Here is a 22,309-nt window from a genome sequence, read left to right as displayed (position 1 = left end):
ACTTAGAGTAAAGCTACTGGGCATGTAAGAGCCAAACTTAAGCTCACTGACGTCATGATTTGACCTCGTATTTTTCAGAGTTCCCAGTTTTGAATGGAGCATTTGAACTTGGAAAAATATGAGGTCAAGTCATGACGTCATTTGGAGCTCTAGAAAACGGCCTGAGATCCCGGAGTTGGCTCGTTTTTTCCCCCCAAGTTCCCAGTTATTTTGAACGAGCCACCAGTTGTCTTGAACGCACCAATAGTTAAGTGTGTCATGAGTTGTACAGTTGCCCCATTCAAAACAACTGGGAACTACTGCAGTGTTTTCAAAACACCTGGGAACTCGGTGGGGGGAAAACGAGCTCCGACTGGGAAAAATCTTTTGAACGGTCATCCAACTCGGGAACTCGAGCCTCTATCTAGACTCCGACCTGAAGATCACTGACGTCATGATTTGACCTCGTATTTTTCGAGTACCTAGTTGTTTTGAACTCAGCAAATGTTATGACCGTGTACCCAAAAGTATCCATCCGTATTATGTCTAATGGTTACGCATGGACGAACAACTCCATGGAAATTACCTTGGACAACCAAGATCACCAGTTTGAAAAATACATAGTCCTCACAAAGAATAGTGACCTAAAAAAAATACGTATTTACGACCATAAACCATGCGTGAAAGGCAAGTTAACGCATTGAATGGCACATGGGATGCGCGAGTTGCGTTTAGGCTCCGATGTTTTTGAAAATAACATTTGAGAAGGTTTTTAACTTTTTGAAAGTGAATATAAATAGATCCCTGTTAAACCCCTAAACGTTTTCGCCATGTACTAACTTGTTTCACCAAATCTCCATCTCTTATTGGAGGAGGAGCTGAAATATACTCCCTCGCTGCAGCCTATCAAAGTGCGCCATAAACATGCATTCTTCCCCAACGATTGGCTAACCTCGCGCTGATAGCCCTCTTAATAATCTCACTGTTGTGCAAGTCTCTTTCTATCGCCGGAGGAAGATTCTTTACCTCTCCAGATTCCCAGACCATCAGACCATAGGTAAATTGAAACTGATCGACCACTTCCATGATGATGTTAGTGCTACTTTTTTTATGCACATTTATTTTATGCCATGTTCCATTCATCGAAATAAAGTTCTGTGTTCTTGTATAGTTTTATAATTATGCTGTACCTACCTACTGAGTCATGGCAATCAAAATAATAGTAAGAGGTGGGTATTACAATGACAGTTGGTGTTTTTAACAAGCACATGGTTTATTTCCGGGGGTCCATAAACCCCCGACCATATGGGGTCATGGCTAGAAGGGATCCAACGTTTGTCAGATATGTGGCTTTTCGTAGTACAGTAGGCTAGGATAATTAGGGTACATTTAGGAAAGGGGTTTGGGTTAGTTAAAATGCACACACAAACATCTGCCTTTGACTCACCATATGGAAATCTCTGGGTCCTACTGTCTACCAGTTACCTGAGTACAAGATCGCATTGTGTTGAGAAATGAAGTTATAATTTGCAGTATTGAATGAATTTACCTGTGAATCATCCATCACATTTGTTGTCTCTTTCTGTTCTGGTGACTGAGGGCTGCAGGTAATGAATTTGAGCTGCATTCTTAGTTCATTTTGCCCATCACAATTTGCCATAGTTGAGTGCACTCTTGTGCCATGGCCCTGATAGCTGACTAAACCAAACATATGTTTCTAGTATGGCCCTGAGAGCTGACTAAACCAAACATATGTTTCTAGTATGGCCCTGAGAGCTGACTAAACCAAACGTGTTTCTAGTATGGCCCTGAGAGCTGACTAAACCAAACGTGTTTCTAGTATGGCCCTGAGAGCTGACTAAACCAAACGTGTTTCTAGTATGGCCCTGAGAGCTGACTAAACCAAACATATGTTTCTAGTATGGCCCTGAGAGCTGACTAAACCAAACATATGTTTCTAGTATGGCCCTGAGAGCTGACTAAACCAAACATATGTTTCTAGTATGGCCCTGAGAGCTGACTAAACCAAACATATGTTTCTAGTATGGCCCTGAGAGCTGACTAAACCAAACATGTTTCTAGTATGGCCCTGAGAGCTGACTAAACCAAACATATGTTTCTAGTATGGCCCAAAAAAGACATTGCCCAATGTCTGTCATAACTATTCAGAGGCAGAGCCAATCTAGTCAGAGCTAATTCCACAAAGCCTGATCTCTGCTCCACTCTGGTGGAGTCATCAGGAACCTCCTTCACCATGGAGTTTAGTCCACTCTCTGCTCCACTCTGGTGGAGTCATCAGGAACCTCCTTCACCATGGAGTTTAGTCCACTCTCTGCTCCACTCTGGTGGAGTCATCAGGAACCTCCTTCACCATGGAGTTTAGTCCGCTATGGGCTTGATGGCTCTGAATAGTTATGACAGGCGTTATTAGACACTGTCTTTTTAGGGCAGTTTTAAGTATTATTATAGGGTTGTAAATATTGACCTTTTTGTTATTTTACCAGTGTTTTTAGCCAGGCTAAATGTCATCACACACTATCTTTTAATTCCACAACTTTTGGGAAATAACATACTTTTTGGTAGAAGGTATTGAGAATATCTGTTGAGAGAAGCTCCAAAGGCAGTTTATCTCATGTAGTAACTGTTACAACCGGTGGGTTGGGTCTGGAGGGCGTCTGCTCAACTGGTTTGGTTACACACCCAAGGCCAGCTGTGACGTAACTCAACACTCTGAACATTTCAGCCTCAACTCAGCCTCATTGCCACTCAGTGAACCTGTCTTCAAGGGGGATCAGATTGCAAATGAACTCACCCAAGGAACAGTCAAACATCTGCTCCCATATCTGCCATAGCAGTAGTTAGACAGACGCTGTAACAGCAGTAGTTAGACAGACGCTGTAACAGCAGTAGCATGACCAGCAGTAGTTAGACAGACGCTGTAACAGCAGTAGCATGACCAGCAGTAGTTAGACAGACGCTGTAACAGAAGTAGCATGACCAGCAGTAGTAGTTCCATTAAGAAATGTGCCGGCTCAGAAGGGAACATTTCCTTTGGTCTCTCTCTGTCTCCAACCGTACGTTGTTTTCCTAAGGACACAATGCTCTCCGGTGGGTTTATTGTGTGCTGGTCATTTGGTGTCAAGCCACTCAGGCGAGGTTTGTGTCTTCAGTGCAGTTCAGAAAGAGGTCCATTTGAACAGCTGCTTGGAAGTGTACACTGTCTATTAGTATTAGACAGGGGCAACCAAACGGACTGAACTCTCTGTCTGGGAATCCAAATAATTAGTACCATTTAATACGTTAGGGACAGTATGTTGTCTTGTTAATACATTAGGGACAGTATGTTGTCTTGTTAATACATTAGGGACAGTATGTTGTCTTGTTAATACATTAGGGACAGTATGTTGTCTTGTTAATACATTAGGGACAGTATGTTGTCTTGTTAATACGTTAGGGACAGTATGTTGTCTTGTTAATACGTTAGGGACAGTATGTTGTCTTGTTAATACGTTAGGGACAGTATGTTGTCTTGTTAATACATTAGGGACAGTATGTTGTCTTGTTAATACGTTAAGGACAGGACGTTGTCTTGTTAATACGTTAGGGACAGTATGTTGTCTTGTTAATACATTAGGGATAGGACGTTGTCTTGTTAATACATTAGGGACAGTATGTTGTCTTGTTAATACATTAGGGACAGTATGTTGTCTTGTTAATACGTTAGGGACAGTATGTTGTCTTGTTAATACATTAGGGACAGTATGTTGTCTTGTTAATACGTTAGGGACAGTATGTTGTCTTGTTAATACATTAGGGACAGTATGTTGTCTTGTTAATACGTTAGGGACAGTATGTTGTCTTGTTAATACGTTAGGGACAGTATGTTGTCTTGTTAATACGTTAGGGACAGTATGTTGTCTTGTTAATACATTAGGGACAGTATGTTGTCTTGTTAATACGTTAAGGACAGGACGTTGTCTTGTTAATACGTTAGGGACAGTATGTTGTCTTGTTAATACATTAGGGATAGGACGTTGTCTTGTTAATACATTAGGGACAGTATGTTGTCTTGTTAATACATTAGGGACAGTATGTTGTCTTGTTAATACGTTAGGGACAGTATGTTGTCTTGTTAATACATTAGGGACAGTATGTTGTCTTGTTAATACGTTAGGGACAGTATGTTGTCTTGTTAATACATTAGGGACAGTATGTTGTCTTGTTAATACGTTAGGGACAGTATGTTGTCTTGTTAATACGTTAGGGACAGTATGTTGTCTTGTTAATACGTTAGGGACAGTATGTTGTCTTGTTAATACGTTAGGGGCAGTATGTTGTCTTGTTAATACATTAGGGACAGTATGTTGTCTTGTTAATACATTAGGGACAGTATGTTGTCTTGTTAATACGTTAGGGACAGTATGTTGTCTTGTTAATACGTTAGGGACAGTATGTTGTCTTGTTAATACATTAGGGACAGTATGTTGTCTTGTTAATACATTAGGGACAGTATGTTGTCTTAATACATTAGGGACAGTATGTTGTCTTGTTAATACGTTAGGGACAGTATGTTGTCTTGTTAATACATTAGGGACAGTTTGTTGTCTTGTTAATATGTTATGGACAGTATGTTGTCTTGTTAATACATTAGGGACAGTATGTTGTCTTAATACATTAGGGACAGTATGTTGTCTTGTTAATACGTTAGGGACAGTATGTTGTCTTGTTAATACGTTAGGGACAGTATGTTGTCTTGTTAATACGTTAGGGACAGTATGTTGTCTTGTTAATACATTAGGGACAGTATGTTGTCTTGTTAATACATTAGGGACAGTATGTTGTCTTGTTAATACATTAGGGACAGTATGTTGTCTTGTTAATACATTAGGGACAGTATGTTGTCTTGTTAATACATTAGGGACAGTATGTTGTCTTGTTAATACGTTAGGGACAGTATGTTGTCTTGTTAATACGTTAGGGACAGTATGTTGTCTTGTTAATACATTAGGGACAGTATGTTGTCTTGTTAATACATTAGGGACAGTATGTTGTCTTGTTAATACATTAGGGACAGTATGTTGTCTTGTTAATACATTAGGGACAGTATGTTGTCTTGTTAATACGTTAGGGACAGTATGTTGTCTTGTTAATACGTTAGGGACAGTATGTTGTCTTGTTAATACGTTAGGGGCAGTATGTTGTCTTGTTAATACATTAGGGACAGTATGTTGTCTTGTTAATACATTAGGGACAGTATGTTGTCTTGTTAATACATTAGGGACAGTATGTTGTCTTGTTAATACGTTAGGGACAGTATGTTGTCTTGTTAATACGTTAGGGACAGTATGTTGTCTTAATACATTAGGGACAGTATGTTGTCTTGTTAATACGTTAGGGACAGTATGTTGTCTTGTTAATACATTAGGGACAGTTTGTTGTCTTGTTAATACGTTATGGACAGTATGTTGTCTTGTTAATACGTTAGGGACAGTATGTTGTCTTGTTAATACGTTAGGGACAGTATGTTGTCTTGTTAATACGTTAGGGACAGTATGTTGTCTTGTTAATACGTTAGGGACAGTATGTTGTCTTGTTAATACATTAGGGACAGTATGTTGTCTTGTTAATACATTAGGGACAGTATGTTGTCTTGTTAATACATTAGGGACAGTATGTTGTCTTGTTAATACATTAGGGACAGTATGTTGTCTTGTTAATACATTAGGGACAGTATGTTGTCTTGTTAATACATTAGGGACAGTATGTTGTCTTGTTAATACGTTAGGGACAGTATGTTGTCTTGTTAATACATTAGGGACAGTATGTTGTCTTGTTAATACATTAGGGACAGTATGTTGTCTTGTTAATACATTAGGGACAGTATGTTGTCTTGTTAATACATTAGGGACAGTATGTTGTCTTGTTAATACGTTAGGGACAGTATGTTGTCTTGTTAATACGTTAGGGACAGTATGTTGTCTTGTTAATACGTTAGGGGCAGTATGTTGTCTTGTTAATACATTAGGGACAGTATGTTGTCTTGTTAATACATTAGGGACAGTATGTTGTCTTGTTAATACATTAGGGACAGTATGTTGTCTTGTTAATACGTTAGGGACAGTATGTTGTCTTGTTAATACGTTAGGGACAGTATGTTGTCTTAATACATTAGGGACAGTATGTTGTCTTGTTAATACGTTAGGGACAGTATGTTGTCTTGTTAATACATTAGGGACAGTTTGTTGTCTTGTTAATACGTTATGGACAGTATGTTGTCTTGTTAATACGTTAGGGACAGTATGTTGTCTTGTTAATACGTTAGGGACAGTACGTTGTCTTGTTAATACGTTAGGGACAGTACGTTGTCTTGTTAATACATTAGGGACAGTACGTTGTCTTGTTAATACGTTAGGGACAGTACGTTGTCTTGTTAATAGATTAGGGACAGTACATTGTCTTGTTAATACATTAGGGACAGTACGTTGTCTTGTTAATACATTAGGGACATGACGTTGTCTTGTTAATACATTAGTGACAGTATATTGTCTTGTTAATACATTAGGGACAGTACGTTGTCTTGTTAATACATTAGGGACATGACGTTGTCTTGTTAATAGATTAGGGACAGTACGTTGTCTTGTTAATACATTAGGGACAGTACGTTGTCTTGTTAATACATTAGGGACATGACGTTGTCTTGTTAATACATTAGGGACAGTATATTGTCTTGTTAATACGTTAGGGACAGTATGTTGTCTTGTTAATACATTAGGGACAGTATGTTGTCTTGTTAATACATTAGGGACCGTAGGTTGTCTTGTTAATACATTAGGGACCGTAGGTTGTCTTGTTAATACATTAGGGACCGTAGGTTGTCTTGTTAATACATTAGGGACAGTATGTTGTCTTGTTAATACGTTAGGGACAGTATGTTGTCTTGTTAATACGTTAGGGACAGTATGTTGTCTTGTTAATACAGTAGGGACAGTAGGTTGTCTTGTTAATACATTAAGGACAGTATGTTGTCTTGTTAATACATTAGGGACCGTAGGTTGTCTTGTTAATACATTAGGGACAGTATGTTGTCTTGTTAATACATTAGGGACCGTAGGTTGTCTTGTTAATACAGTAGGGACAGTAGGTTGTCTTGTTAATACATTAGGGACCGTAGGTTGTCTTGTTAATACAGTAGGGACAGTAGGTTGTCTTGTTAATACATTAAGGACAGGACATTGTCTTGTTAATACGTTAAGGACAGGACATTGTCTTCTATAACCTTGGGTCTTTAGGCAAGACAAATTAGCTGGGCACACAAGTTCACTGACTTAAACATCAAACGTGATGAGGTAGTGCGTCTGCCTGAGTAATTTGTAACTGAACTGTGGGGCTCCCAGTACCACTCTTCAGAGGGACATACAGCATAGCATGGGGGTGTCAGGTGTGCATGTTAATATGCACCTCACTAGGCCTCTTGGGGTCAAACGTTTTAGATTTATTGTGTCATTTTTGTCAGGAATGTTCTTAATGGCTTCCTGGCTGTAATTAGTTTGAAGTCTTCAGTCTGTCCAGCAGTGTGTAGTATAAAACAGACAACAGCAGCAGCTCCTCGAATCCCTCAAACATTCTGAAGAGTGGCCTTTTGCTGCTCCTGTTCCTCAGACCGCTAGGTGGTGTTGACGTCTGAACGTTGGACTCTTAAGTAGCCCCAAACCACGGATACAGGTTCAGATCACTTATTGTCCCGCTAACGGTTACAATTAGGACTGGGGTCAGGGGAATCTGATCCTAGATCTGTGCTAAAGAGCAGGACAGAGGCTATGTACCATTTACTAGCCCATGTGCCATTTACCTTCTTAGGTGAGACATGCCTGTGGTCCCCTCCCTTAAAGACAGCAGCGTCCTGGGCCCTATTGGCCCTGTGTGCCCGCACGTTGCCAGGCTACGCGTCACCAACGGCAATGGGGATGCCAACGGATCCTCCAAGATCCAGGAAGGGCCGTTACAACTCCCAACCAAGGGGGGCGTCAGAGACAAGCTAGAGGTGGAGGACGTGACTGAAACCATCCAGGCGGTGGGGGAGAGGAAGTGGATCCGTCCCGACCTGCCCAGCCGGTGCACCTGGAGGCTGGGGGGCAGCCACGTCGACTCCCCCCACACCCATCCTCAACAGTAAGACTGGTAACCCTAACCGTAACCCTCAACAGTAAGACTGGTAACCCTAACCGTAACCCTCAACAGTAAGACTGGTAACCCTAACCCTCAACAGTAAGACTGGTAACCCTCAACAGTAAGACTGGTAACCCTCAACAGTAAAACTGGTAACCCTAACCCTCAACAGTAAGACTGGTAACCCTCAACAGTAAGACTGGTAACCCTAACCGTAACCCTCAACAGTAAGACTGGTAACCCTAACCCTCAACAGTAAGACTGGTAACCCTCAACAGTAAGACTGGTAACCCTAACCCTCAACAGTAAGACTGGTAACCCTCAACAGTAAGACTGGTAACCCTAACCGTAACCCTCAACAGTAAGACTGGTAACCCTAACCCTCAACAGTAAGACTGGTAACCCTAACCGTAACCCTCAACAGTAAGACTGGTAACCCTAACCCTCAACAGTAAGACTGGTAACCCTCAACAGTAAGACTGGTAACCCTCAACAGTAAAACTGGTAACCCTAACCGTAAGACTGGTAACCCTCAACAGTAAGACTGGTAACCCTAACCGTAACCCTCAACAGTAAGACTGGTAACCCTAACCCTCAACAGTAAGACTGGTAACCCTCAACAGTAATACTGGTACCCCTCAACAGTAAGACTGGTAACCCTCAACAGTAAAACTGGTAACCCTCAACAGTAAGACTGGTAACCCTCAACAGTAAGACTGGTAACCCTAACCGTAACCCTCAACAGTAAGACTGGTAACCCTAACCCTCAACAGTAATAAAGGTAACCCTCAACAGTAAGACTGGTAACCCTCAACAGTAAGACTGGTAACCCTCAACAGTAAGACTGGTAACCCTAACCGTAACCCTCAACAGTAAGACTGGTAACCCTAACCGTAACCCTCAACAGTAAGACTGGTAACCCTAACCCTCAACAGTAAGACTGGTAACCCTAACCCTCAACAGTAAGACTGGTAACCCTCAACAGTAAGACTGGTAACCCTCAACAGTAAGACTGGTAACCCTAACCCTCAACAGTAAGACTGGTAACCCTCAACAGTAAGACTGGTAACCCTAACCGTAACCCTCAACAGTAAGACTGGTAACCCTAACCGTAACCCTCAACAGTAAGACTGGTAACCCTCAACAGTAAGACTAGTAACCCTCAACAGTAAGACTGGTAACCCTAACCCTCAACAGTAATCTGATAACCCTCAAAAGTAAGACTGGTAACCTTTTATGTTATTCCTTCCACCTGTCTCCTCCTTCTCTACTCATTTCCACTTTGTTCTATTATCCATATTGGAGTCAGATTCATGTCAATGTGGTATGAGCATTGATCATTCATCAACGTCAATGAGATGTCAGTGACATCTAAACTCCCTTCTTCCAGGACCAAAGCTCCTAAAATCCTCACCAACATCCTCCGGAGGATCGGTGACACCCCGCTGGTGCGCATGAACAAGATCCCCAAGACCTTCGGCCTCAAGTGTGAAATCTGTGAGTTTATCAGGGAGTCTTTTCTCAGAACTGTTTTGAGATGAATGGAGAAACCTTAACTTGCTACATGGGTGCAAATGTTTCCCACTCAATGTTTCAGCCTTGTTTGTGCACTTTTCTCACGGAGAGTTACCAATTTATCTGTTGCCACCACGATAAAACCTTTCCTTCACCCATTTATTCCTGCCACCATGATAAAACCTTTCCTTCACCCATTTATTCCTGCCACCATGATAAAACCTTTCCTTCACCCATTTATTCCTGCCACCATGATAAAACCTTTCCTTCACCCATTTATTCCTGCCAGCATGATAAAACCTTTCCTTCACCCATTTATTCCTGCCAGCATGATAAAACCTTTCCTTCACCCATTTATTCCTGCCACCATGATAAAACCTTTCCTTCACCCATTTATTCCTGCCACCATGATAAAACCTTTCCTTCACCCATTTATTAGTGCCACCATGATAAAACCTTTCCTTCACCCATTTATTCCTGCCACCATGATAAAACCTTTCCTTCACCCATTTATTCCTGCCACCATGATAAAACCTTTCCTTCACCCATTTATTCCTGCCACCATGATAAAACCTTTCCTTCACCCATTTATTCCTGCCACCATGATAAAACCTTTCCTTCACCCATTTATTCTTGCCACCATGATAAAACCTTTCCTTCACCCATTTATTCCTGCCACCATGATAAAACCTTTCCTTCACCCATTTATTCCTGCCAGCATGATAAAACCTTTCCTTCACCCATTTATTCCTGCCACCATGATAAAACCTTTCCTTCACCCATTTATTCGTGCCAGCATGATAAAACCTTTCCTTCACCCATTTATTTGTGCCACCATGATAAAACCTTTCCTTCACCCATTTATTTGTGCCAGCATGATATGCTTGAACCTTGCATTATCTGCCAGTTAGACGTAGTCCAGAAAACACTGTTCAGACAGTATTCAAGGCTGTCTTCCCCTCCACGTCTCTTTCTGTTGAGGCAGACATAGAACACAGGCAGTCCAAACCTTTTTCATTGGTCGGTTTAAGAAGTCGTGTGAATTGGATTTACTTTGGGGCGTCTGTGTTCATCTGACGTCTTTGTAGAATTCTTCATGCTTGACTCCATAATCCCATTTAGGATTTATTGACAGTTATATTGTATCCAATGTAACAGTCTAATTATATTGTTGGCTTAGGACTTTTGCACAGCAAATGACCCCACTTGTGCTTCATACATTTGATGGTACAATGGAACCAATGGACTAGCTCCAAAAGTGCAAACTCTAAACTAATTGAAATGAACATGTTTGACCCAGGTCTGGTTACATTATCAGTTGTTTTCAGACAAGGTGGTATTTTAATTCAGAATTAAAAACATTGTAATCTGTGTGTGTGTGTGATCCAGTGTGATAATCCAGTGTGTACCATTCTGTTTTGTCTCTGTGCAGTGGCCAAGTGTGAGTACTTCAACGCGGGCGGCAGTGTGAAGGATAGGATCAGTCTGCGTATGGTGGAGGATGCAGAGAGGGCAGGACATCTCAAACCAGGAGACACCATCATAGAGCCCACCTCAGGGAATACAGGTAACTGTGTTACCGCAGTAAATGAATAGGAATGTCTCACTAGTAGTAGATTCACTGATTAATACCTGTGTGTGTGTGTGTGTGTGTGTGTGTGTGTGTGTGTGTGTGTGTGTGTGTGTGTGTGTGTGTGTGTGTGTGTGTGTGTGTGTGTGTGTGTGTGTGTGTGTGTGTGTGTGTGTTACCTCAGTAAATTAATAGGAATGTGTCTCATTAGTAGTAGATTCACTGATTAATACCTGTGTGTGTGTGTGTGTGTGTGTGTGTGTGTGTGTGTGTGTGTGTGTGTGTGTGTGTGTGTGTGTGTGTGTGTGTGTGTGTGTGTGTGTGTGTGTGTGTGTGTGTGTGTGTTACCTCAGTAAATGAATAGGAATGTGTCTCACTAGTAGTAGATTCACTAATTAATGTGTGTGTGTTTGTGTGACAGGTATTGGTCTGGCCCTGGCTGCAGCTGTGAAGGGTTACCGCTGTATCATTGTCATGCCTGAGAAGATGAGCATGGAGAAGGTAAGACTGCTGTATGCCTGCCTCATCAATCTTCCCTCTGGGAATTTGACAGGACCTATTTGATTGTGAAATCTGCACAAATGATCATGAGTACGCTGCCTGTCTGTGTGTTTGCATGCACCCAGGTGGATGTTTTGAGAGCCCTGGGCGCAGAGATCGTCCGTACGCCCACCAGCGCTCGTTTCGATTCACCAGAGTCTCACGTGGGCGTGGCTTGGCGTCTGAAGAACGAGATCCCCAACTCTCACATCCTGGACCAGTACCGTAACCCTAGTAACCCCCTGGCCCACTATGACACCACAGCAGAGGAGATACTGGAGCAGTGTGATGGTGAGACAGACTTCCTCTCGGCTCCCTCCCTCTATTCCTCCCTCTCTTGTTCTCTCTTTCCTTCTCTCTTGTCTTGCTGGCATTCTCTATCTCTCACTCTCTCTCTCTATCTCTCACTCTCTCTCTCTCTCTCTCTCTTAAAATACTGTGATTGAAGAAAAATTGTTGAGAGATTAAGTTATTTAGAGATGTAAGTTCATTATTTCTACACACTTCTACCTGGTTTAGGTTCAGACTGGACTATTTTTTTTCATAGAATAAGTAATAATAAAAAATATATAAAAAACACGTCTTTTCTTTTACTCAGACACCCGCAACCCATTCAAAACCTCATCGTCATCCACTAGCTGAGAATCGCTGTTATACAAGCGTGTGTGTCTGAATAAGGTTTAACTCATGGTTTTGGTCAACAACAAAGCATTGTCTGAGCAGTTGTGTGGGCTTGTATCCCTCACATATGACCTAACCTGACCCCCTCCACATCTGTGACCTGGCAGGGAAAGTGGACATGCTGGTGGCAGGCGCTGGCACAGGCGGCACCATCACTGGCATTGCCCGCAAACTGAAGGAGAGGTGCCCCAACATCAAGGTGAGTGAGCTCTGGGTGTCCACCTGGAATCAATTCCCATCCCCAGGTGCCATCTGACTAAGGTTGGGGACAGTTCAATTGAAATTCCTATTCAAGTATGGAAAGATCCATACAAATAGAATCAGTCTCAAGTTGGATCTTCACATTCACTACTTCAACATGACTGATTAGAAACGGTTCTGGTTCTGATCAGAGGCTATGGCTGTCCTTACTGGGTGTTAACTTGTATCTGGCGTGGTTCTGTGTGGTGTGGTTCTGTCTGGTCTTGTGTGGTTCTGTCTGGTGTGGTTCTGTCTGGTCTGGTGTGGTTCTGTCTGGTGTGGTTCTGTCTGTTCTGGTGTGATTCTGTCTGTTCTGGTGTGGTCTGTCTGGTCTTGTGTGGTTCTGTCTGGTGTGGTTCTGTCTGGTGTGGTTCGGTGTGGTTCTGTCTGGTCTGGTGTTGTTCTGTCTGGTGTGGTTCTGTCTGGTGTGGTTCGGTGTGGTTCTGTCTGGTGTGGGTCTGTCTGGTCTGGTGTTGTTCTGTCTGGTGTGGGTCTGTCTGTGTGTGTGGTCAGATCATCGGTGTGGACCCTGAAGGCTCCATCCTGGCTGAACCAGAGGAGCTGAACAAGACAGACAAGACCCAGTACGAGGTGGAGGGCATCGGATATGACTTCATCCCCACTGTACTGGACAGATCAGTGAGTCAGATGGACACACACACACACACACACACACACACACACACACACACACACACACGTACACGTACACGTACACGTAAACACACACACACTACCTCACCAGTGTGTGTCTACCTGTAGGTGGTGGATAGCTGGTACAAGTCTAACGATGAGGAGTCCTTCAACATGTCCCGTATGCTGATCAGAGACGAGGGCTTGCTGTGTGGTACGTTTGTCACCGTTCTGTCTCTCTGTCATTCATCTCACTGTCACCAGTGTGGACTCTATGGCTGTGTTCTCCAGGGACGCTGGGATATCTGCACATTCCCACTTCAATGAAGACCACCTAGAACATGTTGTCATGTTCTATGTCATGTTCTGATTTGTGGGTTGACCTGGCCAAGGGTCATCATGCCAACCAGTGTGCCCGTCTCTTGTCTCCTGTGCCAGGTGGCAGCTCGGGCACGGCCATGGCAGCGGCGGTGAGGGTGGCCAAGGACCTGAAGGAGGGCCAGCGATGTGTGGTCATCCTGCCAGACTCCATCCGCAACTACATGTGAGGAACCAGGGTCTAGAATATACTGTTATATTATGACTATAATATACTGTAGTCCTATAGTGAATCTAATGATCTGTCAGTGTTTAGCTTAGCCTGACCCCTTGTGGCCATGTCTGAATATTGCAGCTGTTGCCTCATGTGGGTATCACTGATTCATGATCCCCTCTTTAATCTGAACCTATAACAGCTGTTCCCAGTGGATGAAGTAACTAACAACCCTTCTCTTTAATCTGAACCTATAACAGCTGTTCCTAGTGGATGAAGTAACTAACAACGATCTCTTTAATCTGAACCTATAACAGCTGTTCCTAGTGGATGAAGTAACTAACAACCCTTCTCTTTAATCTGAACCTATAACAGCTGTTCCTAGTGGATGAAGTAACTAACAACCCTTCTCTTTAATCTGAACCTATAACAGCTGTTCCCAGTGGATGAAGTAACTAACAACCCTTCTCTTTAATCTGAACCTATAACAGCTGTTCCCAGTGGATGAAGTAACTAACAACCCTTCTCTTTAATCTGAACCTATAACAGCTGTTCCTAGTGGATGAAGTAACTAACAACCCTTCTCTTTAATCTGAACCTATAACAGCTGTTCCTAGTGGATGAAGTAACTAACAACCCTTCTCTTTAATCTGAACCTATAACAGCTGTTCCTAGTGGATGAAGTAACTAACAACGATCTCTTTTTTTCAGGACCAAGTTCCTGAGTGACAAGTGGATGTTCCAGAAAGGCTTCCTGAAGGAGTCAGACATCATGGTAAACAAACCCTGGTAGGTCTGAACAAACTCTGGTGGGTCTGTGTCTCTGAACAAACCCTGCTGGGTCTGTGTCTCTGAACAAACCCTGGTAGGTCTGTGTCTCTGAACAAACCCTGGTAGGTCTGAACAAACACTGCTGGGTTTGTGTCTCTGAACAAACCCTGGTAGGTCTGTGTCTCTGAACAAACCCTGGTGGGTCTGTGTCTCTGAACAAACCCTGGTAGGTCTGTGTCTCTGAACAAACCCTGGTGGGTCTGTGTCTCTGAACAAACCCTGGTAGGTCTGTGTCTCTGAATAAACCCTGCTGGGTCTGTGTCTCTGAACAAACCCTGGTGGGTCTGTGTCTCTGAATAAACCCTGGTGGGTCTGTGTCTCTGAACAAACCCTGGTGGGTCTGTGTCTCTGAACAAACCCTGGTGGGTCTGTGTCTCTGAACAAACCCTGGTGGGTCTGTGTCTCTGAACAAACCCTGGTGGGTCTGTGTCTCTAAATAAACCCTGGTGGGTCTGAATAAACCCTGGTAGGTATGTGTCTCTGAACAAACCCTGGTGGGTCTGAACAATCCCTGGTGGGTCTGAATAAACCCTGGTGGGCCTGTGTCTCTGAATAAACCCTGGTGGGTCTGTGTCTCTGAACAAACCCTGGTGAGTCTGTGTCTCTGAATAAACCCTGGTGGGTCTGTGTCTCTGAACAAACCCTGGTGGGTCTGTGTCTCTGAACAAACCCTAGTGGGTCTGTGTCTCTGAACAAACCCTGGTAGGTCTGTGTCTCTGAATAAACCCTAGTGGGTCTGTGTCTCTGAACAAACCCTGGTGGGTCTGTGTCTCTGAACAAACCCTGGTGGGTCTGTGTCTCTAAATAAACCCTGGTGGGTCTGAATAAACCCTGGTAGGTATGTGTCTCTGAACAATCCCTGGTGGGTCTGAATAAACCCTGGTGGGCCTGTGTCTCTGAACAAACCCTGGTGGGTCTGTGTCTAAATAAATCCTGGTAGGTCTGTGGGTCTGAATAAACCCTGGTGGGTCTGTGGGTCTGAATAAACCCTGGTGGGTCTGAATAAACCCTGGTGGGTCTGTGTCTCTGAGCATGTCTTCATCTAGTGCTCCATTGTCTATTTGTTTGTAGTTTTCTCTTAAAGGTGCAATATGTAGCTCTATGGGCTACCTGACCGAACTCACATAGAAATGTGAGTTATAGATCTGTCATTCTAATTGGAAGAACGTCTAAGAAGCAGTAGATCCAGTCTATGTGCTATTTCTGTGCTTCCTGTCCTTAAGTGTAGTTTTGCGTCTTTTTACTTTCGGTTTGGTACACCAGCTTTAAACAGTTAAATACTATATCTTTTGTTAAATGAAAATATGTTTCACAGCGGTTTAGATGGTACAATGATTTTGCACATTGCTTGTTTTGTCACAAACTGTTATCAGGCGTAAATTGTAGAATTTTAGCAACCAGGCAATTGTGTGGTGATTTCTGTATAGTGTGCCTTTTTAAAGGTTGTATTTTGTTTTTATTTATTTAATTGGTTGTCTTTCTCTCTCTCTCTCTCCCTCCCCAGGTGGTGGAACCTGAAGCTGCAAGGGTTGAACCTCTCTGCCCCTCTGACCGTCCTGCCCACGGTCAGCTGTCAGAAGACCATCAAGATCCTGAAGGAGAAAGGCTTTGACCAGGCCCCTGTAGTGGACGAGGCTGGGTGGGTGTCCTCCTTCACTGTCTCATCTCCTGCCTCTTTCATTAACCAGAGGCTGTATCCCAAATGGCACCCTATTCCCTTCATAGGGCACTAATGTTGACCATGTAGGGAATAAGGTGCCATTTGGGACGCGTCCATTATCTTTGTGTCGTTTACTAGTTCATGGTGAAGAAATGAAATTATTGTAGAGAATCTGAAGATAACTTCCATAGAAATAACACTGGAATTCAATTCATTAGTATTGTTGATTTGTAAATGTTGTAAACCCATGTTTCACTTCTGGACACTGACCATCTGATTCAAGTCCTTCAACTGTTCTGGTGACATAATCCATGGGTTAGTGTTGTTCTGCTGCTAAAATAACTGTGTGTGTGTGTCCGTGTGTCCGTGCGTGCGTGTGTGTGTGTCCCTGCGTAGGCTGATCCTAGGAATGGTTACTTTGGGGAACATGCTGGCCTCTGTGCTGGCTGGGAAGATCAAACCCTCAGACCCAGTCAACAAGGTGATCTACAACCAGTTCAAACAGGTCAGTCACACACACGTGTTCGCAAGCACACACTTTTTCTGGAAGTAGTGCAAATAGGTGTCACACACACTGAAATCACCCATGTTTGTTTATATGATGAAACGGTCCTCTCTGTCATACGTCTGACTGATAACCTCACGTCTCATCCTATTCTCAGATCCGTTTGACTGATAACCTGGGGAAGCTCTCTCGCATCCTGGAGACGGACCATTTTGCCCTGGTGGTACACGAACAGATCCAATGTAAGTCTTTCTGCCTGCTGTAATGGTGGAGAACATGTTGCGATAAGAGGAGTGAAGGTTCATTGACCTTTTCTGAAGGCAGTAACAAGGTGGCAAGGTGGCTGGTCTGAACCCATTTTAAACCAGCCCGGTGTAATGTCTGCTGTGTGCATGTGACTGGTATACAGTGCAAAGTATTCAGACCTCTTGACTTTTCCCACATTTTGTTACGTTACAACCTTATTCTAAAATGGATTAAATAAATAAAAGTTCTCATCAATCTACACACTATCTCATAATAACTGAAAACCGGTTTCAAGAATTTTTAGCACATTTATAACAAAAAACAAATACCTTATTTACATAAGTATTCAGAGCCTTTGCTATGAGACTCGAAATTGAGCACAGGTCCATCCTGTTTCCATTGATCATCCTTGAGATGTTCTACAACTTGATTGGAGTCCACCAGATCTGGAATGACACACACCTGTCTCTATGTAAGGTCCCACAGTTGACAGTGCACATCAGAGCAAAAACCAAGCCATGAGGTTGAAGGAATTGTCCGTAGAGCTCCGAGACAGGATTGTGTCGAGGCACAGATCTGGGTAAGGCTACCAAAAAATGTCTGCACCATTCTTAAATGGAAGAAGTTTGGAACCACCAAGACTCTTCCTAGAGCTGGCTGCACGGCTAAACTGAGAACCTGATGGTCACTCTGACAGAGCTCCAGAGTTCCTCTCTGGAAATGGGAGAACCTTCCAGAAGGACAACTATCTCTGCAGCACTCCACCAATCAGGCCTTTATGGTAGAGTGGCCAGACGGAAGCCACTCTTCAGTAATAGGCACGTGACAGCCCGCTTGGAGTTTGCGAAACAAGATTCTCTGGTCTGATGAAACCAAGGTTGAACTCTTTGGCCTGAATGCCAAGTGTCACGTCTGGAGGAAACCTGGCACCATCCCTAAGGTGAAGCATGGTGGTGGCAGCATCATGCTGTAGGGATGTTTTTCAGCGGTAGGGACTGGGATCGAGAGAAAGATGAACGGCGCAAAGTACACAGAGATCCTTGATGAAAACCTGCTCCAGAGCGTTCAGGACCTCAAACTGGGGCGACGGTTCACCTTCCAACAGGACAACGACCCTAAGCACACAGCCAAGACAGCGCAGGAGTGGCTTCCGGACAAGTCTAAGAATGTCCTCAAGTGGCCCAGCCAGAGCCCAGACTTGAACCCGAGCAAACATCTCTGGAGAGACCTGAAAATAGCTTTGCAGCGATGCTCCCCATTCAACCCGACATAGCTTGAGAGGATCTGTAGAGAATAATGGGAGAAACTCCCAAAATACAGGTGTGCCAAGCTTGTAGCGTCACACCCAAGAAGACTCAAGGCTGTAATCACTGCCAAAAGTGCTTCAACAAAGTACTGAGTAAAGGGTCTGAATATTTATGTAAATGTGATTTTAAAAAACAAACATTCTTAGCAAACATTTATTAAAACCCTGTTTTTGCTTTGTCATTATGGGGTATTGTGATGTCATTATGGGGTATTGTGTGTAGATTGATGAGGGGGGGGAAACGATTTAATACATTTTAGAATAAGGCTGTAACGTAACAAAATGTGGAAAAAGTCAAGGGGTCTGAGTACTTTACGAATGTACTGTATGTGCCAGTCTCAAAGTCCTCAGTTGTTTGGTCCCAAAATTGATTTGGGCCTGCAACCAACCATAACCCCACCCTCCCCTGGTCCAATGATGGCTGTAGGAGGGAGCTAATTCCACCCTCTCTATCCTTCCCTCTCTCCTACTCTCAGACTTGACGGACGGCTCCCCCAGCCTGAAGCAGATGGTGTTTGGTGTGGTGACGGCCATCGACTTGCTCAACTTCGTCACGGCCAGGGAGAAGAGGGAGAGGTCCTTCTCTGAGTGCAGTGACCTGTGACCGTGTCCCCGTGACGGCTGGGTCATGTGCGCACAAACACCTCGTGTACACACACCTCGTGTACACACACTTGGAACACATTAATTAAACATACAGCTCACAACCATACACAAACACACTGTGACATTAATGACAATATAAAGAACATGAGGTCGTATGAACTTGATTGGTGGACAAACTGTTGTTGCTGCTTTCTCATGACATGTGAGTCATTTAGCAGATGCTCTTATCCAGAGCGACTTACAGATAGTGAGTACATACATTTTCATACTGTTTCCCCCCAGCTGGTCCCCCGTGGGAATCCAACCCACAACCCTAGCGTTGCAAGCAAAATGCATTCATATGAAAGTCTTAAATCTTTGCTATATTTTTCTAGCTTGATCATAGAATGTAGACACTGCCTACAGAGGGAATTGCCATGTTGCTCTGTAGTGTTTATTTAAATGATCAGACTGTACCTCTTCCCATGTACTGAATCAATAATTGTGAAGCCAATCTTTACTGGGGGAAAAAACGGTTTTAATTGTGATCAATCAATCAACTCATTTTAACGCTATGCATAATGACGTAACACTGCACAATTACAAAAAGGTTTGGGAAACAGACCTGTATGTAGATGTATTTTTAAAGGTCCAATGCAGCTGTTTTTATCTGGATATCAAATCATTTCTGGGTAACAAATAAGTATTTTACTGTGATTGTATTCAATTGAAACAAGTAGCTTCTTAGCAAAGAGCAATTTCTCAAGCAAGACTTTAGCTAGGACAGTTTGGGAGTGGTCTGAGTGGGGAGGGGAAAACTCAAAACTAGCTGTTGTTGGAAGAGAGATTTGACTTTAGCTAGGACAGTTTGGGAGTGGTCTGAGTGGGGAGGGGAAAACTCAAAACTAGCTGTTGTTGGAAGAGAGATTTGGAACATTTTGCTGTTGGTCTATTTAAAAATGTAGCGCATGACGATGTCACCATGGAAAGTCGAAACTCCCGCCCATGCTAACCTGCTGATTAGAAGGTCCTGTGTAGATTACATTTTCAACCAGCAACTATCAGGAAATAACACTAATAAAATGTCTTCACATTTTTACAGTGTCAGTTTCATCATGTATGATATAAATCACAGGAAAAACTGCATTTTCAGACAGTGTTTTTCCTGTGTTTACATGCTGTTGCACCAAAACAGGCTGGAATTTCAGGCGGCCTTTTCAAACAGCTCTGACACTAAAAGGGCATCAGAATTTTAGCAATTTACATTTGAGTTATTTAGCAGACGCTCCTATCCAGAGTGATTTACAGTAATGAGTGCATACTTTTTCAGTCAATCTAATGTATTTATAAAGCTCTTTTTATATCTGCAGATGTCACAAAGTTCTTACACAAAAAACTCAAAGAGCAAGCAATGCAGATGTAGAACATATTAATTGTACTGTACTTTTCAACGTCATACTTAATGAAAAATCTGAAGTTTTGTTTCTGGAATGGTCAAATATGTCTAGCTAGTAGCTACCAAAATATCATTTTTTACAAGATCATATGAAATTAAATAGTATGATTCATATGCCAGTATAATACAAGGTCAGAGATAATTTGGTGTGCCAACAATGTATTTGTACGGTTGTTTATGCTTTTCACTTTGGATGTATCAGAGTAAAAAGTCTTATCGGGATTTGTGTACTATAAAATCACTTTATAATCTTATGAAAAAATAAAGTTGTTAAAACATCTCTGAATTTATATTTGCTATGCAATCATTTTATTTGTTTGTATAATGTGTATAGTGAAAATGCATGAGCTTTTAATAGTAGTTTGAGATTCCATTGTGATTAAGATAAATGGTACTCTAATTATGTTGACCTTAAGCCATTACCTGTTTAAAATGTACAAAGTGGCTGCGTGGCCGAATTCTCTGGACATCTCTTCTTGATAGCTAAACAACCGAACCTTCTGTGATAAAATGTATAGCCGAGCTGTGCATATGAATAACAGTATCAGCAGTTATACCACCCTACCACTAGGTGGCAGTGGAAGAGCATAGATTTGGTTGGTCTAACGTTCCATGTATGACTGCTCTTGAGTCTGCTTGGGCTTGCAACAATTCATTATTTAATGTACTGTTTAGGGTTTTAAAGGGTACATCCATTTTTGGACTTTTAATTAGTTACATTTCTTGAATACAACTTATAAATGCCCCATGAGCTTAGTTCAACTGACACTCTACCAGGGGTACTCAACTCTGACCCTACGAGGTCCGGAGCCTGCAGGTTCTCTTTTCTACCTGATAATTAATTGCACACACCTGGTGTCCCCGGTCTAAATCAGTCCCTCATTAGAGGGAAACAAGGAAACAATGCAGTGGAACCAGCTTTGAGGTCCAGAGTTGAGTTTGAGGGTCATATATCATCCAAACACGGTTAAAACCATAATATTGATATCATGGATGGTGAGTCCTCGCATAATTGTCAGTCTTGTAGGCTAGAAATTTCCTTCAACCATGAAAACAGCATCTCTCGCAGACAGAAAGCTGTTTAGTTATTACATGTTAACACATTATGACCAATCCAAATCACACTTCAAATATCAATGGAACATATAAACTCAATGATCATTTCAACCATTGAAATATAGACCGCTCCTTGAGTTTTGAATAACAGTGACTTATTAATGCCTAAACTAGTCAATTCCTGAAGTATTTTAGCCACTGTACAACTAGGTAGAGTAGGGTAGGCAACACTGCTCCTGCAGTGCCACTTTATATTTTTGATTTAACCAGCCTGGAAGATCAGGTGTATTGAAGTTAGGCCATCACTGAACTGACCAATTAGCTCAGTTGGCCAGGTGTGGTGTCAAGCTGGAACACCATCCTGCAGTACCTGCAGCCTCCAGGAACAGGGTTGCCTGCCCCTGAGCTAGAGCAAGCACACTACGCAAGGCCTCTAAAGGCTTCCTTCTTTCCTTATATCTATCCAGCCTTCCATCCTTCCTTCTTCCCTCCCATCTTTCCTTCCATCCTTCAGTAATGGTGGTTCAGTGAATCACACTTGTGTGGTGAGTAACCTTTCCAGAGGCCCAAACCCCCAATTTAGCTCAGAGTGCTAAAACAGTCTTGTTGTGCACAGGAGACCTGGATTCAAACCTTGTCTACCACATTTCCTTCCTTTCCTATTTCCCTACTCACTATCATTTTGTGATCACCTAAAGGAAGGAATACAAATCAGACTGTATTGGTAGCGTACACAGTCGGCATGTATTAAAGGTGCAGTGAAATGCTTGTGTGCTAGTTCCCTCAACATTCCAGTACAATAATCAAT

General features: G+C 42.7%; 1 protein-coding gene across 1 annotated transcript; it reads left to right on the top strand.

Annotated features, from left to right (window-relative positions):
• The first annotated feature begins 914 nt into the window (after window positions 1–914).
• LOC120051527 (cystathionine beta-synthase-like) lies at window positions 915–20,731 on the top strand. Its single transcript, XM_038998450.1, has 15 exons — window positions 915–1,036; window positions 7,837–8,148; window positions 9,536–9,642; window positions 11,093–11,227; window positions 11,652–11,731; window positions 11,857–12,061; window positions 12,559–12,650; window positions 13,205–13,330; window positions 13,454–13,538; window positions 13,763–13,868; window positions 14,568–14,645; window positions 16,192–16,326; window positions 16,744–16,852; window positions 17,010–17,094; window positions 18,881–20,731. The coding sequence occupies exons 2-15, from the start codon at window positions 7,844–7,846 to the stop codon at window positions 19,006–19,008; spliced, it is 1,776 nt and encodes a 591-aa protein (XP_038854378.1). The 5' UTR covers window positions 915–1,036; window positions 7,837–7,843; the 3' UTR covers window positions 19,009–20,731.
• The last annotated feature ends 1,578 nt before the right edge of the window (window positions 20,732–22,309 follow it).

The sequence above is a fragment of the Salvelinus namaycush genome, chromosome 7 (assembly GCF_016432855.1).
Source record: "Salvelinus namaycush isolate Seneca chromosome 7, SaNama_1.0, whole genome shotgun sequence".
Lineage (NCBI taxonomy): Eukaryota > Metazoa > Chordata > Actinopteri > Salmoniformes > Salmonidae > Salvelinus > Salvelinus namaycush.
The sequence above is the reverse complement of the archived record's forward strand: the minus strand, read 5'-3'. Positions and strand labels throughout refer to the sequence as shown.

Bases quoted from the DNA above. Each gene is read 5' to 3' on its own strand.
- LOC120051527 (XM_038998450.1), top strand. From the start codon at position 7,844: ATGCCTGTGGTCCCCTCCCTTAAAGACAGCAGCGTCCTGGGCCCTATT. The intron at 12,651-13,204 runs GTGAGTGAGCTC...GTGTGTGGTCAG, and splicing joins AGAGGTGCCCCAACATCAAG to ATCATCGGTGTGGACCCTGA. The intron at 13,869-14,567 runs GTGAGGAACCAG...TCTTTTTTTCAG, and splicing joins GACTCCATCCGCAACTACAT to GACCAAGTTCCTGAGTGACA.